Consider the following 17,829-nt stretch of genomic DNA (forward strand, 5'->3'; position numbering starts at 1 on the left):
GCCGCGTTCCTGAAGCGGCTGACCAACGCGGTGCCGCGGTCGGGCCTCACCGACAATGGCCGAGCAGCGCGGCCGAGCAGCTCGGTCGAACATCAGCGGGCCGCCCGCCCGTATCGCGAAAATGTGTACATGACCGACGAACGACCGGAACCCCGCAGTGAAGTTTGGTGCGCACTGTGCAAGGACGATTCGCACAAGCTCTACAAGTGTCCCCGATTCGCCGAACAAACAATCAGTGCGCGTTGGGAACTTGTAAAAAGTGCACGGTTGTGTTTTAAGTGTCTGGACGGTGTGCATCAGACAAAAAGGTGCGAGTACCGGACCAACTGCGGAGTGGGCACGTGCCGGGCCCCGCATCATCGCTTGCTGCATGATGACGCATACACTCGTGACCCCGAGACGCACACAGTCACGAACGGGAAACGGGAACGTGGGAAAGTGAGGGAAACGTGCTACTGAAAGTGATTCCCGTGACATTGTGCGGCCCCGGGGGCCATGCGACCGTGCACGCGCTGCTTGACGAGGGCTCTGCAATAACCCTAGTCGAGGCAGATGTTGGCGAATTCGGGGCGCTAATGGGATGTGCTCGTCCGATGCTACGTCCCGGCGGGTGAGACTGTCGGTGCGTGGCGACGGAGACGCGTTTACGGTGACGGCCCACACCGTAACAGACCTAGACCTCCCGCGACAAACAGTGGCCGGCCGCCGGCAGGTGAAACCCCGGCTGCTGATCGGACAAGATAACGGGCTGCTTATCGTGTCGCGGGAGGTGCGGAAGGAAGAGAGCGGCCAGATGACGTTCCGGACAGCCCTCGGTTGGATCACGCATGGGAGCACCCGGCGCGACGCCGACGCCGACGCCGACGCCGGGACAACGCTGAGGATGGCTTGTCCGAACGCCGCCCCACCGGCCTCGCTGCCAACGCCCGGGACCACGCCGCCGGAGACCAACCATGCCACCGGGGACCGTGCCGCCGGGGACCATGCCGCCGGGGGCCTGTCCCGACGCCGCCCCACCGAACTCGCCACCGAGACACACTCGCCAGAGGGACCGGACGCCAGGGACCACGCCGCGCCCGCAAGTCGCAGCACGCCTCCCGAAAAAGGGTGTAGCCGAGCTCCACGGGGGGAGTGTTACGGACGTACTGCTCCGGGCTCGGACGCGGTCGCCAATCTATAATCTACGCCAATCTGTCTAATCCTAAATTGTATAAAATGAAAGAAATGTATAAAATGTATTTCTGAACCCCTATGTAAAAATGAATATGTAAACAATAAATGAAACGTCGGAGCTTGGCTAGGAGACACGGGCAGAGAAGTATACCGAGAGAGCTGGTGGATTAATAGCATTTGATTAGCATAGCATTTAATTCGGGCACGGTTATGAGAATCGTGCTTATACGAGAGGGAACGTTCGGCCGCGAGCCGAAGCAAAGGGCCGTGCGCCGTCATAGCGTACGAGGTGGTTTGCCGCCCGAACGTCCCACAAGCGCGATTCTGAGGACCGTGCCTGAACAAAGAGAGGCCGTGGTCACGTTCGACCACAGGGCCCGAAATTACCGGCCGAGAGGCGGTAACCCGGCGGCGGGCCGCGGGCGCCTCACAAAACACGGGCCTTGATTCCAGGAATCAAAGAGAAAGCAGGCCCGTGTGAGCGTCGCTCGGCCAGCGAAGGCCGCCGGGGTCCTATAAAACGGGCAACAGTCCCTTGAAAAGTTAGATATCCAGCAACCACCACCAGCTCTACACTTCTCTCTGCTCAGCCTTCTACCTCGCTCCGACTTCTGACTCTACTCGCCTTCTCTTCTTCTTCTGACCCTCGCCTCACCCCGGACCTCTCTGCCTCTACAACAAGACCCGGACTCTACGACAAGGACCAGAATCAGCATCGGACCAGCTACAACGGCTTCAGAGACGGCCCCGTTCTACCCCTCCACGCCACTGAAGGAAGACATCTCACGCCTCCACGGATTGGGATCACCGCCCTGTTTACAGTCTTGTGTGTCACACATTACGTCTGATACACAAAACTAGCAATTAATAGAATATAGGGAGAATTTAATATGTTCAATCATCACCAAATACCAATTTAATTAAAAACAAGATATTTTAACTTACGAATTTACCATCCCGGAGGAACTTAATCCAATTGCTGCCTCAACCTTCAGCAGCACTGGATCTTCTATGTCTTGACTGGGCCCTCCACCAGTTCCAAATATTTGGCAACGAACACTTGCCCTCTGTGTTCGGGCATCTCGTTTCAAGTTGTCCCACGCCTTTTTTAGAGCTGCTAGGGGTCTGCAATCATATATAAAATATTACGAGAAATCAATTGGGATGTATACAAATTCTAATTAACCAAACATTGCACCCTTCCTAGAAAGGTTACGCAGAGAGGACAGTCTGTCAAACCACTTGCCTCGCCTACAATCACACCATATATCATACATACTCTTAAAATAAAATAATTATTTGGCTATCCATCCATCTTTCAGCATCGACATTTTAATTTTGTGTTCCTCCTCCATGAACCTAATCCTGGTCTGCGACTCTTCATCCTGTAGACAATTTTTAAGGTCACTTTCCTTCTTCATCAAGCTAACCCTGGTCTGTGACTCTACTTCCTGTAGACGAATTTTAGCCCTGGATTCGTCTTTCATGAGCCTGAACAAGTACTCCATTTTTTTTTGGTGCTCAAGGTGCATTATTTTTTTTGTTTCTTCAAAGACGTTCGCCTTCATTTGGGCTAAGTCGTCTTCCTGAAAATAAAAACATTAAATGACAAAGTTTTCATAACTGGTTTAACATAATTATTATTAATTATTCTATCAGAGATCATTTCAATGTAAAAAATCAAAATAACGAAATTTGTCAATTAAATAATGTAACGTCATAAATCGTTAAATTGTACATTGTTGATATACACTTATATTTTTAATATTCTTAACTCCTTAAATTATTAATAAGGATACTTATTTAAATAATGTTCATCTCGATACTCAGCATCTCTTTTAAACACAAGCGTCTGCTTCCATAAAGGAGAAACATCAAAAAAATTCAAAAAAAAAATTGTGAAAACTAATTTTTATATATCATTATTGTTAGCAAATATTATTATACATTGTAAACTGTAATTATTACATAATAAAAAAATTCCAACTTTCTATTATAATTTTTCCAATTTCCAATCCAGGTAAGTATGTTTATGTATCTTTGTAAATAATAAACTTAGATAGTGCCTATATATAACAAAGTGTACAGCAGAGGTGATTTCTCACAAAAACGGCGCTTTACAATTATTATTTTTATTAATCCATATGTCAACACTACATACAAAATAACTATATTCAACTTTAGTCACCATGAAACAGGCAGTCACCTAGTACGGTGTTTTAATCTATTCTCTGCAAATCTCTTAATTATCGTGCATTTTATACATAAAAAAATAATATTCATATATGAGTTATTGTTTTTCTTAGTAAACTTTCAGTTTTGGTACGACAATAAAGTCAGTTGAGCAAACAAAAATGTGGTGTGAAGAAATACTTACTTTATGGCGTGGTCGCCTCCGAGGTAGAGGTGGAGGGCAAGCGTGCAGTGGGACATGCTGGATGGTGTGTGCTTGTGGTGATAGTGGCGGTGGTGGTGAATCAGCTTCACTTGTTTCCTGTTGATATAAACAAAAGATTATGTCCAACTGAAAAGTTACTGCTTTAAATATTGCAAATAGTTAGCACTCATTGTTGCGCTGATCATTTAAGTAGGTTTAGGTATATTACCTCAAAAGACAACTTCCTATTGGGAACAGAGTGTGGCAGTGTGGAGTGAGGGGTTGATGTAGGAAAATTCATCTGTAATAATAAAACACAATTACCAATATAACTCCCACAATTAAAGCAAGATTTACATGAGTTTAAATATAGACAGAACCATCAATATTTCAATAATATTACTATCAACTTATCTTTTGAAAAAAAAAAATGCTGGTTGGCTGTTAAATATTAATTCATATAAAAAGTTGTGTTTTACAAAGTGTGTGTTTTCCATTTAATATATAATGTCACACCACAAAGTATTTGCTTCCTTCGATAAAAAGATATTTACCTTTGCTTTAAATGTTGAATCGCTATCGTCAACATTTTTGTCCGTTACGAATTCATGTGGTAACAAATCCACCATCGAGAGAATATCCTGCGAAGGACTTGGTGGTTGGGGACCTCCACCTGTTGCCATCACTTCCCTCCTATACCGGCTCAGTTGGCTCTTACAAGCCAATTTGAGCATCTTCCATTGAGCTTGTATCTGACCCATGTCTCTTTTTTGGTCACTTAGTGTGTTAAATCTGAAAAATAGTGTGCTATTAATTATGTGGTATGAATACCTTTACCTGATTAATTTTATACTATGATATTTTTTTATTTGAAATGGATGTCAAAGCTACGAAGCGACAAACTTAAAGTTTAATCTGTAGAAAAGTTAACAATGCGGATATATTATGGAGGTATACTTACTTTAATAAAACAAGCTTCCAAGCTTCCCTCTTGGCAATTAGGGTGTTACCGTCCGAGTTTTTGTTCTCTACAGCCCTCACGTGTTCAGTCACACAGTCCTTCAACAAGGCCTACAAGGAAAACAATCATTTTACTTACACTAATTTCAAACAAGTAAACAAAACATTAGAGCCAAGATAAAAGTTAACAAACCTTTTCAACGTCACCCCAATTTTTGTTACGCTTGCGCCTTTTTAATTTTACCTCTTCAACAAAATTAATCTCAACATTATCCATTTTTAGGTTATTCGAAGATAAACAAACCAATTCTTGGATTACTTTTTTGACATTTGAATAAACGTGAAGTTGGCAACACGCCGCAAAATGCCAAATTTTTCAAGTGTTGCTACTGTAAAAAAATCATATTCCATAATCCAGCGGTCGAGCTATATTGGGAAAATTTATGATTATGAGTAAATATTTTTAATCTGACCAGTATAGGCCCCCACCCCTGTATAGCTAATACGAAGTATTATCGTCGTATTAGGGATTTCATTATGAGTAAGGCTGATAGACTATAAACTATCACATATTTGTAATAAGCATTTACTTTGTGGCTCGTCATAATTAACAAGAAAAGATATAAATTTGTTTTAGACCTCTTTAATTTTAATTGCACTTTACCGGTTTCGGAAGCACCCTTCCTTCGTCAGGAGAATATTAAAACAGTTTTAATATTCTCCTGACGAAGGAAGGGTGCTTCCGAAACCGGTAGAGTACAATTGAAATTAAAGTAGTCTAAAACAAATTTATATCTTTTATTGTATAAACTATCATTTATATTTTCATTCGAGTTTTATTTTATTTTGTAGCGTTTATGCATACAATATGCAAGGTTTGGTAACACGAGGTTATTTTGACGATGCTTCTTTGCCCACATGTTTAATATTGTTTAACATGTTCTATTATTAAACTGTTTCCGAACTAACTCTCTGGGAGAACGACCCTCTTTCTACATATAGTGGATGATAAATGAGCTATTCATCGAAAACTACAAAGATTTTACAAGGTTTTAAGCTCAACTCTATACATTTAATTATTGATCTACCTTACACAACCAAGTTAGCGAGGATACACGAGAGTACATGGGCTTATTTAAGATTATTTACGGTTCTGGTTATACATACAAAGCAAGCAATTAGTAAGTTTATTAAATCTGAAGCTTTCGCGGTAGAAGCGTATTACAATAGTTTAATACTTAAAAAATCCTATTTTTCTTATTGTTTTGGTGAAATTTAAATTTTTCAACATATTTAACAATGAGTTTTTTCTGTTCAAAATTAGCAAGATCTATCGGAATTCATCTGTCGTACTATCGCACAATCATGTTTTACCAATTTTCTTTAGTGTTCTTGGTTTTCAATTTCTTCAAATTAATTAATTCTAATTTCTTGTTTCTTTTAAAAAAAAATTTTTTTCCTTTTAAAAGTGATTTTGTGTTTTTTCTGTCATATTGGTTTAACTGACCATATACACAAAAGATTTATCTTGAGAAAATAAGGCGTAAAAGTTAATTTTCTTAGTCAGACTAACCTTGCCGTCAGGAAACATTCCGATATTTTTCTGCTTCAAGAACATTTTCATTTTTAAAATAGCTTTTGGGGCAATATAATGATTTGCTGAGTTCAATTATATTGTCTATGGTCGCACCTTTTTTAAATGACTTGAGTTTTACCACCTTGTCTATCATCACCGCTCCGTTAGCAATATCTGTGGTTAAGAAGTGTTCAAACTTTCTCCATACAAAAAGCCCGAAGATATCGATCTAGTGAGTGATTTATTTATGATATAACCTAAAAATTACCGCAGACGCATGCTTTTTTCATTTCTAATCGTTTCATCTTGTTTTTAAACCCTAATTCAGTCTTCCTAACGCAGTTAAATTTATCATCCCGTGTGTTAGTTATTGGTAAGTTCTAATGTTGATATTTTCTACAAATGCACAACTGCGATATGTCTATATGAACACGCGAACCCCAGTTTTCAGTCGGTTTGTTCCTTTCTCACAATAACACAGGTAGTGTATGCGCGCAATGTCAGGCGCGCGACACAATCCGACTTACTGAACAGGATGGTTTGTAGCATAAATAAACCACTCGTGTGTAGGCAAAACCCCCGACCGACGCCATATTATGACGTTTTGTTTGAGGAACGTTTGAACTGCCAACTCGACGTCTACCTTTTTCAGAATTGTATTACGTAGGCATTGATTGTTGTCATTAATTCTAAAAAAATCACTACATTTAACAAGAAGATTCAGGTTCCAATTAACAGTTATACCGTTTTATATAAAGATATATTGAAATTCAGCGTTATTTTACTGTATACCGACGTTTGACAACGATTCTCTAAACCGATTTATTTATTTTATTATATATATATATATATATAAATTACAAACAATACAAACAAAATGAACCTTTGTCTGTCCAACTGGGAAGGATTCCCGTTTCAGGACAGCCAAATTGTGTATTTAGTACCTACATAATATTCTTCAATGCAATGGCGATGCTGCCAAAACAAATTTTGAGAACATTGTTGATTACATTCGAAGTGACAGGATGGTTTCTTTATCCTTGAAAGAATCGCAAAGATGTAATTTATTACCAGGGTCAATTTGGATAACATTAGTAATTGCATTCAATTTAACTAAAATATGGACACTGGAAAAAATCCCAGAGGAATGGCAAATAAGCATAATATGCCCAATTCACAAGAAAGGTGATAAATTAAAATGCGAAAATCATAGAGGCATATCACTCCTATGCACAGCATATAAAATCTACACCATGATACTGAAACAAAGAATTGATAAATATGCAGAAAACCTACTGGGAGAGTATCAGGCAGGCTTCCGCACCGGTAGATCCACAACAGACCAACTGTTCACCGTCAGACAGATCTTGGCAAAGTGCTGGGAATTTGACATAGACATACACCAACTATTCATTGATTTCAAGCAAGCATATGATAGCATAGATCGGGAGTGTCTATATGACATACTACTACAATTCCAGATTCCACCTAAATTGGTTAGGCTCATAAAAGCCACAATGTCAGACTCAAGATGTCAGGTCAAAATAGACGGAGAATTGTCGGAAGAATTTACAGTATCACAGGGACTTAAACAGGGGGACAGTCTGGCTCCCACTCTCTTCAACATTGTGCTCGAACATGTAATACGAAAAACACTAATAGACACTGGCTCCAATATTTGTTTCAAGAGCAGTCAAGTTGTCGGATATGCGGATGACATCAACATTGTCGGAAGATCAATTTCAGCCATTAAGGAGGTCTTCGACCCTTTAGAAATAGCGGCGCGGGAAGTAGGACTGCGAGTTAATGTTGACAAAACAAAAATGATGGTACAGAGCAGGAACCCTTCGCACAGAAGAAGAAGTAGTGCACTATTTAAAGACAACTACTCATACGAAGTGGTCGATCAATTCACCTACCTGGGCTCCAGCCTGACAGAGAACAATGAGGATCCAGCAGAAATCAGAAGAAGAATCACAGCAGCCAACAAAACATACTTCTCTTTGGTGCCAGTGTTTAAGTCACGTAGTGTCCACAGAAAAACCAAAATAACCATATATAAGACCATTGTAAGAACTGTATTGGCATATGGATGTGAGGCGCTGACACTGACAGTAAAGATGGCTGAAATGCTGGATACTTTTGAAAGAAAGGTGCTGAGAAGAATATGTGGACCGGTGAAAGAGGACGAACAGTGGCGTATCCGGCACAATAGAGAATTGTACGATATATATAAGGCCCCTAGCATCTCTGCACACATGAGACTCCTCAGGCTGAGATGGGCTGGTCATGTACAGAGAATGCCGGATACACGCGTCCCAAAAAGAATTCTGACTGGTCACCCAGGTGGAAAGAGAAAAGTGGGAAGACCCAGACTGAGGTGGGAAGATGAGGTAAGAGGGGATGCAGCACAGCTTCTCCAGGTGACAAACTGGAAGTCAGCCGCTGAGGACAGGAGGAGTTGGAGGCGACTGTTGCAGGAGGCCAAAGCTCGATATGGGCTGTAGCGCCATCGAAGAAGAAGAAGTAATTGCATTCAGAACAGATGAACGGTCGAATTTCAATCGTCTTATCTTCTTACTTTTATATGTCAAATGGTGAAGGTTATATTATTGCTTTACCGTTCTCTATTTATAATCTTCACAATATTTTTTTACATAAAATATGTTTGTAAAATGGCAGTCCAAACGCCCTCGATTTAACAGGCCACGACAAGCTTTCAAACGCTCTATATTTTGTTAACAATACCGCCATTTTTTTATTTTGTTAACTTTCTAATTCAAAAGCCTCATACACTATTTATTTTTATACATACATTACAGTGTGTATGATATCCTATGTGTCGTATGATATCATGTTACTGCTGCAACAACCTAACGCCCTCTCTTGCCGTGCCTACATAAGTACTACAGCAATCTTTTACCATATACCTACTCACAAATCTCAAGTATTGATGCAATAAAGCATTATTTCATTGGCTACAAACAACAAAACGCCGTACTGAAGGTGCTCAAGAGTAAACGGTTTATCCTCGGATCGGTCTCGAACTGGATATCTGGCTCCTTCATATTTATATTATGTCTCTACTTTAAATTCTCGATTTGACAAGTTTATCAATCACAACCCTAACCATCTAAATTAAATGTTTTTTTTAATTATAGTTTACTCCCGTAGAAGAGGACATCACCCACGGAACATGTATATTGTTTATGTCAAAATTAAGTTTTGTAAAAACTCTTTCACACAACTAGAAAAGTTGTTTTATTTTAAAAGTTGTTTAACTATGATGACATTTTTCTTACACTAGCAATTAGTCCTATCATGCATTTAAGCAGTTGTTTTTACTCTCTTTGTAATGAAAGAACGTTAAAACAATTAGCGAGCTAAATATAAGCAATGTCCCATGAAATACAATTTCTCCGCTGACCAATTTCTTGAATCTGTCAATATTTTTAAAATAAATATAGAGACGAATTTAGCAAAGCAAGAAATGCAGTGTGATGAAGCAATACAAATGTACGAACCTCCTTAGCAGGGAAAGAAGCTGGAATTAAACAAATCACAAATAATGAAGTCGAAAAAACTATTTATTTTCTAAAATGAAATGTTTGTTTTGAATATTGAACTTAATCACAACCAATGCAATGAAATATCTATTAAAAATACTTATCCTACCTCTTTAATACCTAGTCAATCTGTCTATAACTGAAATCGCTTTCCCGAATACTAATTTTAGTTTATTCCACAGACATATGAATATAAAGACTAGAAATTAAAGGTGAGGGGTAAAATCAACTGTTGAAGAACGAAGGGGGTAGAGCTGACTGTGATTCGTCAATAAATCAATCTGACAGTACATAGGCATCTCGCATTATAATATCACCATTTAGTTCTTAAAAGTAAAATCTGCTTTTGAATGAATAGACATTTTTACATGGGAGCGCAAATTACTCGCCACGTTATGAACAAATTATGAACAAGTCCAAATTCGGCAAAAAAAAAATTCTTCTATTTTCAGAGTCGAATGTTTTGTTAACGTATTTGGTTAAGACACTTTTATAAGTGTTCATAATTTACTTCCCAGTAACAACGATGCGCACACTTGAGAATCGCTACATTCGACCAATGTTGGCTCGATGTGATAGTTTATGTTTCTACAACTGATTCAAATTATACGACGTGAATAAGCTTAAAATGATGCTTACATATGGAATGTAATACGACAATTGGGTTTATTCTCTTTTTCACATCTATTTTTACAAGTTTTCATATCACAAGCCACTATTTTTCCGTGTTATTTCATAAAATGCCTCGACCATAGCTCGACGCTAGTTCGAACAAGAATGATGACGTCACATTCTCAAGATTCACGGGAAGCCATACGCGAGCCCAGCCGGCTCCAATGGAACCGGTATGGGGAGTGGGGAATAATACGTTTTAATCACTTAGGGCAGGTCTACTTATATTCATATGTCTATGGTTTATTCCAATAATTAAACAAGGATGTAAAAATGGCATTAACAACTTCTTACAAATAAGCCTACTCAATACGTTTTCCAACAAAATATTTTTAGAAAATACTAATAAAACAGCTCCTATCATTGCAGTTGAAATTCGGCTTGATTAAAACCTGTTAACCTTAAACATGACCGAAAGAAAATATATTACCTATAGCATTTCCTATGTAAATCATCATCTTTGGACCGTTCCTTAAAAATACATAGTTGTGTGCAGTAGTGTAATTGTCAACCTTTGGAAAGTGTAGACGATATCAAACATACTAGCTGATTAATTGATAGAAATCTAAAATGGAATAATCGTATTACTATATTAACAAACAAAATAAGAAATATTCGATGCAATCCATATATGTGTATGTGTTATTTACTTAACTTATTTTTAAAATTTAATTGTAAAGCTGCTCATCTCGACGCAGAAATTCCTTAGTGAAATGAGCAGCGGAGGATTTTTTTTATCTTGCTGCGACTATTCATGCTCTTTGACATTGCATTATTCTAGCTAGGCATATAGACTTACTTGGTCCAGTTTTATTCCTCATTTTCATCAACGATATAACAAATTGCTTCGACGATGTCGAGGTATTGCTCTTAAATCATTGTCAAATACAACTTATGCGTATCGACTATTGGTACTTGAATGGACCGCTATTTTAACGAGCGAATACAAACAAACATATACCATTCATATATTTGAAATGAAGTATCTCGCTGGAAAAAATAAATTATCATTTCCTATTAAATACTCTACGACATTAATACATTAGAAGACTGAGTAAAAATATCTGATTTAACATTCTTTCTTTCTCTCGACACAGTATGTAAAAGCACATTACATTGTCCATTATCGGGTACAGTGGTTTCACACATGGGAAACCAGTACTTTGGTGATATCGACATGTTTTATGTTAGCTTGGTGAATTTCGTGGGTCATATTTAAGACCTATCCCAACCCCACTCTTGAAAATTTGGTTGGCTCTCTGAATCTGATTTATCATAAAATTTTGTTTCTTGTATTTAATTCTCGTGTTAAAATTTTACTACCTGTATTTCGTAAAAGCCCCGCGGGTGTTAAATTATTTCACATACATATTTCTGTTTTGTTTTTACAGGTAGCATTTATGTGAAAACTGTTACAAAGAAGGATATTTTAGGGGAATTCCTTATACGGAAATAGACATTGACCTGTTAGATATTAAAAAAGGAATGCTTCGATAACTTTGAAAGAATTTCTCATACAGCAGGTAAAACCGATTTTCTTTGTTAGAATGAAGAATTCATGTTTTTTTTAAACTTTCTATGATTTAACTGTGTTTACACTCTACACCTTATATTCTTAATCTTTTTCTGACTTATTGACAGATCTGAAGATGTAACCCGTCAAAAAACGATTCTCCTGTTCCCATTGTAGCTACTCCTGCTTTTGCAAGTCAAACTTAGAACTTCACTTGCGCACCCATACTGGAGAAAAACCCTTTTCATGTGCCCATTGCAGTTATTCATGTTCTCAAAAAGGATCGTTGACGGTACACATGATGACTCGCAGTGGAGAAAAACCTTTTTCATGCTACGACTGCAGTTATTCCTGCTGTCGAAGGGGAGATTTGAAAAGACACGTGCTTAAGCAGAGTGGAAAAAAACCATGTTCATGTTCCGATTGCAATTATTCATGTTCTCTCAAGGGTAATTTGAAGATACACATGCTGACTCACATTGGAGAAAAACCTTTTTCTTGTTCTGACTGCAACTATTCATGTTCTCTCAAGAGTAATTTGAAGACACACATGCTGACTCACAGTGGAGAAAAACCTTCTTCGTGTTTGGACTGCAACTATACATGTTCTCAAAAGGGTGCTTTGAAGAGACACGTGCTGTTTTACAGTGGAGAAAAACCTTTTACTTGTTCCGCCTGTAGCTATTCATTTTTCGTAAGAGTAATTTCACTAGACACAAGAAGACTCACAGTGGGGAAAAACCTTTTTTTTATTGTAACTATTCATGTTCGCAAAAGGGTAATTTGGTGTTACACAAGATGACTCACTGTGGAGAAAAACCTTCTTCATGTTCCATGTGTAATTATTCGTGTTCTCAAAAGGGATCTGTTGTTCCGATGTTCTGTAAAGAGTAATTTACAGAAACACTTGCTGACCCACTGTTTAGAAAAAAGCTTTTTCTTGTTCCGTGTGTAATTTTTCATCTGCACATAAGTGTAAATAAAAAAACATATACGTTCTCATTTACAAAAAAGCCTCGCTTGAAACTAGCCATTATTAATCCTATATCTGATGTAACTCCAACTTGTCTCTAGTATTCAAAATAAAATAAATATGTTCAATAAATGGTTCAAATTGTGGAAGCTTTTGTTTCTCAATAAATTATCCTTAATCGCATGGTGAAATACCTTTTTCCTTTAATTTGGTTCTTTTTAAAACGAAATTTGAATTTCGAAACTCATTTTTATGTTTATAAAAAAATATATTTTTATCGTAATATTACAATGTAAAATTGCACTTCAGAATTTAGTCAGCAACTGTAACTTGTTTAAATGATGACAACTAGTTAAGATAGATTGCAAATTATTTCGTTGAATGAAAAGCTCGCGGAATTTGAAAAAAAAAAATTTTACAAATTATTCCAGCACGTCAGTTTCCCTGCAAATGATTGTATGATTAAAATCATGTTTATGATAAAAATTTCTACTAAAATGTTTAATTCACTATTCTATTAGTATAATTAAATATATTTACTATTATTTGTGTTATTTTTGTCAGTTTTAATCCATGAATAATTTCATAATGTGAATAATACAGTGTCATCTTATCGCGGGGTTAGGCAATCTTACTATAATTGACTTTTAGCGCGTGAATATAATAAAACTTCTATGAACGCCTTATGCAAGCAAAGGTGAAATACAAAGTTTTAAATAATCAACGTTTATATTGATGACAAAATGCATCCAAAGTGTCTGGTGTTTTGTCTATTCTCTGGGAATTGTTAATTTTAATATTTTGCTTATTATAGCGACTATTTAAACATCGCGGTACAAAAATGATGTTAAATATATGTATAGCAAATTGTATTTCTTAGTCCTCCTCACTTCTCTCTAGGGTGATCTGTGCTGATGCGGACTAAAGTTATTCATTTCTGTTTTATTAGTTTTTTATGTCGTTGTTTTGTTCAGAGTTTTTTCCATTAATCTCTTTAAGCCAAATTTTTGTTCTTGATTTGTAATCATTTAATTGTTCTATTCGTTTTCTATCAGGGAGAGGATGTTGTGGAGTTTCTATCAGGGAGAGGATGTTGTGGAGTTTCTATAAGGGAGAGGATGTTGTGGAGTTTCTTGGAAAAATAAATATAATTTTTGCCCGAATGTGGTTTTATGACCTGGAATATTTTTTATGTCATTGTTATTTTACCTTGTTTGATGAACACGCGGTACTGTAGAGGATTCAGTATTTTTGAATAGTTTCAATAATATATTTCGTCGCTCTAGTTCGTTTTTATCCAACAGACCAAAAGGTAAATCGGGAGAAATAGCCCTTCAAAGTTTTTTTTACGAAAAACGCATATAAAATGAAATTGCTAAATTGTAAGCTTACTAAAATGATAAAAAATTATTATTATAAATAAAATTTGTTCCAAATGTTTTGGAAAACACGTTTTCAATTTGTATGTAGGACAAAGTGACGAAATCTTGTGTGTAAAAGTTGGATATTGGATAAAGGAGACTGGATGTTGGACATAAGCGCGCACTCTTGCGTGACTTTTGCTTTATCCAACGTGTTTGGTATTAGAGGAAGATCGGAAAGCATTTCAAAAAAATATTATTATTAATTACACTCAATATAGGTCGGTCATTGAATGGTGATACTTACATGATTTACGTTCAATAATATTAATTATTAGTTATATTTTGGAGGCGAGACCGAAAAAATTCAGATGTGATTCTTAAATAATTTTATGTGATATTTTTTTAGATGATTAATTTCTTGATTGGGAATCAAATGTTAAGACTGAGCTTTATCCAATAACAACGTCGTAAAATCATAATAAAAAACTTACCCTTTCAGACAATTACGTCAATTTATTGGGCGATTTATTGCATTTGTTATTGTTGATTGACGAGCAGCAGCCAGTGAATGCAATTAGTGTATCAAGTAGGTCATCAATCGTTAACTAGATCTAACTTAAGGCTGTGTATTCATTATTATTATAAAACTCCTTAAAGGTTATTTTACACTTAAACGACGCCATAGAAATTTTCAAAATTTTATTATTTTTATCATATTATAATAAATCAGAGCTTTAAAAATAGTAAGATAATTCAAAGGATCTGGAAACACAATAGATACCTACAAGTTCTTAAGAAATGTGTAAAACAATAGACGACGAGTCCTTTTTAAAAATGATTTGACATTGGAACACATGGGGTAGGATTTATATCTACTACACAATATAGACTAACTTGTAAAAAGAGGTCATAAAACCTTCTAACCACATTTAGCTCCGTTACAATAATAATAATAATATTTGGCTAATTTATATAGCGCCGTTTTCGTGAGAAATCACCTCAAGGGCGCTGTACAAATATATTTCTTAAATATTTAATACTAGAACTACTGACTTATCTCTAAGACTTATATCTAGTGACTTACGACTAAGGCCTATAACTACTATCTTAACGACATATACACGAGTATTTACATATTTGGCAACTTACAACTAAAATTAAAATTAACAATTTAATCTTACTAACGCCAGAAGAAGAAGGAAGTTCTATTATATTAGGGTGGATTTATTGTTAGCTGGATATATTATATGTTAAATGAATTAAATTAATGAATAAAATCAATCAATCGCCAATCTTAAACGCATTTAGATGATTCATCTGCCAACAATTAAACCGATTAACTTGTTATGTTCCCGCTGATATTGTCCATTGTCCACTGGTAGGCAAGTCAATAGCAAAATTGAATGAACGGAATCGCTAGATAATGTAACAATTACGGTATAAAAAAATGAAAAAAAAGAAATATTTGGATAGAATGACGGATTTATGGAAATGAGTGTCTGAAAAAGTGAGTTTTTAGTTTGGATCTAAATTCTGTTGGGCTGGTTATACATCTCAATTCCATAGGAAGTTTATTCCAAGCCTTGGGGCCGGATACTCCGAATGCACGATCACCAAACTTAGTGTTCGGATTTCGCTTAGGCTCTTTCAACCTTCCAATTGCAGATGATGTCGCTGATCTAAGAGTTGACTGCCTTAGACCAGTATTTTCCGGAATGCATAGCTCAGTAATATACGGTGGCGCCATTTCGTTGATAGCTTTAAACACCATCCAGCATAGCTTGTACTGGATCCTTTCAGGACACTTCAGCCAGTGAAGATTTCGGAGGTGTTCCGAAATGTGCGAAAACTTGGGTACCCCGGTGATAAGCCTTGCTGCGGCGTTGAACACTGATTGTAGTTTATCAGTTTCGCATTTAGGAAGATTTGCATAAATGCCGTTGCAATAGTCAAGACGTGATACTATATATGAGTTCACAAGTAATTTAGTTGCCTCTGTTGAAAGGTTTCTACGAACTGACTTAAGTTGTCTAAGGTAGAAGAACCCCGTGCTAACGGTCTTATTTACCTGACTTTTTAAAGAAAGGTCTGAATCCAGATAAACTCCCAGAAGTTTGACGGTTGTTTTAGCAGTTACGTCGTTGCCGGAAATAGCGATTGGTGAGTTTTCTATTAAATGTTGGCGTCTATGTGTGGCTGCCCAGAGAAACTCCGTTTTTGAAGGATTTAGCTTAAGTTTATTTGAGGACATCCAGAGATTGATTGCTTCTAGACACTCAGCTGTGCGAATTTTTAGGCCGTCGATCTCATTTGGTGAGTAGTAAAAGTATATTTGCTGATCGTCAGCATAACAGTGAGATAAAAGGCCAAATGACTCGATAATTTTTGCGACGTCATTTGTAAAAAGAATGAAGAGAAGTGGACCCAAAACGGATCCTTGGGGTACCCCTGAAGAGAGTTTTGAGAAGTTGGACTGTTTATTTCCAACCTTTACTGCTTGCGAGCGATTGGATAGATAGGATTCTAGCCAATATTTGATGTTAGAATGTAAGCCAAACGTTACTTCTAGTCTCTTAATGAGAAAGTCGTGGTCAATGGTATCAAATGCAGCGCTCATATCCAAAAGTGAAATAAGTGCTAACTTACCTGACTCTATGGCAAGGGTTATATCTGACAGGACACGAAGTAATCCGGTTTCTGTTGAGTGGAACCTCCTATATGCAGATTGATGATTTGTGATTAATTTATTAAGATTTAAGTGGGAGATTATTTGAGAAGCCACAATTTTTTCTAGTAGTTTAGCTACGAAAGGCAGATTTGATACAGGTCGATAATTACCCAGGTTGTCGGCATCAAGCTGTGGTTTTTTAAAAATTGGGGTAACTACAGCAGACTTAAGTGGCTCCGGGAAGTCACCTGTGCTTAGGGACTTATTAAACACGTGAACCAGGAAAGGGGATAACACGTTGCAACATTTCTTGAGAAGCCACGTTGGGATAGGGTCAAGAGTACATTGTTTGTTTGGCGAACTAAGGATCAACTTTCCTACTTCTTCCAGCGTTGTAGGTTCAAAAGATGACAGTATCCTTGTGGAATTGGCTGTAAATCTTGGCGGAGGGGCAGAAGATGTGGAGGCGCGTATGGTTTCTATTTTTTCACAGAAAAACTTAGAAAAGGCCTGCGGTGTAATTTCTGTAGCAGTTGGAACAGTATTACCAGCGATGATAGTTTTGACCGAGTTCCAGAGACGTCGTGGATTTTTCCGCTCAGAGTCAATTTTATTGATCCAATAATCGGATCTTTTGGCACTTATTTTGCTTCTGTACTCATTTTGAGCATTTATCCACTGATCTCGTGTAGTAACATCTGGGTTTCTTCTATATGACCTCTCTAGTTTCCTCATTCGCCTTTTCTGGCTTCGGCACTCTTCGTCGAACCAGCCGTCAGACTTTTGAACTTTCCGCGTTTTCGAGGTGGTTGGAGCATATTTTATTAATAAGTTTGAAAGAGTGGTGTTATACTCCTCGATTAGATCTGTCGTCGTCTTAATTTCCCAGTTGCTTTCTATGCATAGAGAAGAATTTTTGAGATCTTCAAGGAAATTTTCGAAATTAAATTTACGCCATTCCCTCGATTCTATTGTTTTATAGGACAC

At 37.4% G+C, this 17,829-nt stretch overlaps 1 protein-coding gene across 1 annotated transcript; it reads right to left on the bottom strand.

Moving 5' to 3' along the window:
• Window positions 1-2,081: 2,081 nt before the first annotated feature.
• LOC149413880 (uncharacterized) lies at window positions 2,082-4,743 on the bottom strand. Its single transcript, XM_089644006.1, has 7 exons — window positions 4,704-4,743; window positions 4,512-4,621; window positions 4,105-4,342; window positions 3,780-3,851; window positions 3,551-3,667; window positions 2,604-2,759; window positions 2,082-2,298 (listed from the first exon to the last, which is right to left on the bottom strand). Exons 3-7 carry the CDS (start codon window positions 4,309-4,311, stop codon window positions 2,158-2,160), a joined length of 693 nt encoding a protein of 230 aa, XP_089500132.1. The 5' UTR covers window positions 4,312-4,342; window positions 4,512-4,621; window positions 4,704-4,743; the 3' UTR covers window positions 2,082-2,157.
• Window positions 4,744-17,829: the final 13,086 nt, after the last annotated feature.

This window comes from Hesperophylax consimilis, chromosome 20 (genome assembly GCF_061612785.1).
Source record: "Hesperophylax consimilis isolate HC1 chromosome 20, BYU_Hcon_1.0, whole genome shotgun sequence".
Lineage (NCBI taxonomy): Eukaryota > Metazoa > Arthropoda > Insecta > Trichoptera > Limnephilidae > Hesperophylax > Hesperophylax consimilis.

Excerpts from the sequence above, each read along its gene's own strand:
- LOC149413880 (XM_089644006.1), bottom strand. The coding sequence starts at position 4,311 with ATGGGTCAGATACAAGCTCAATGGAAGATGCTCAAATTGGCTTGTAAG. Across the intron at positions 3,852-4,104 it reads ATTCAACATTTAAAGCAAAG|ATGAATTTTCCTACATCAAC; the intron begins GTAAATATCTTT and ends TTATTATTACAG. Across the intron at positions 3,668-3,779 it reads ATAGGAAGTTGTCTTTTGAG|GAAACAAGTGAAGCTGATTC; the intron begins GTAATATACCTA and ends TTATATCAACAG.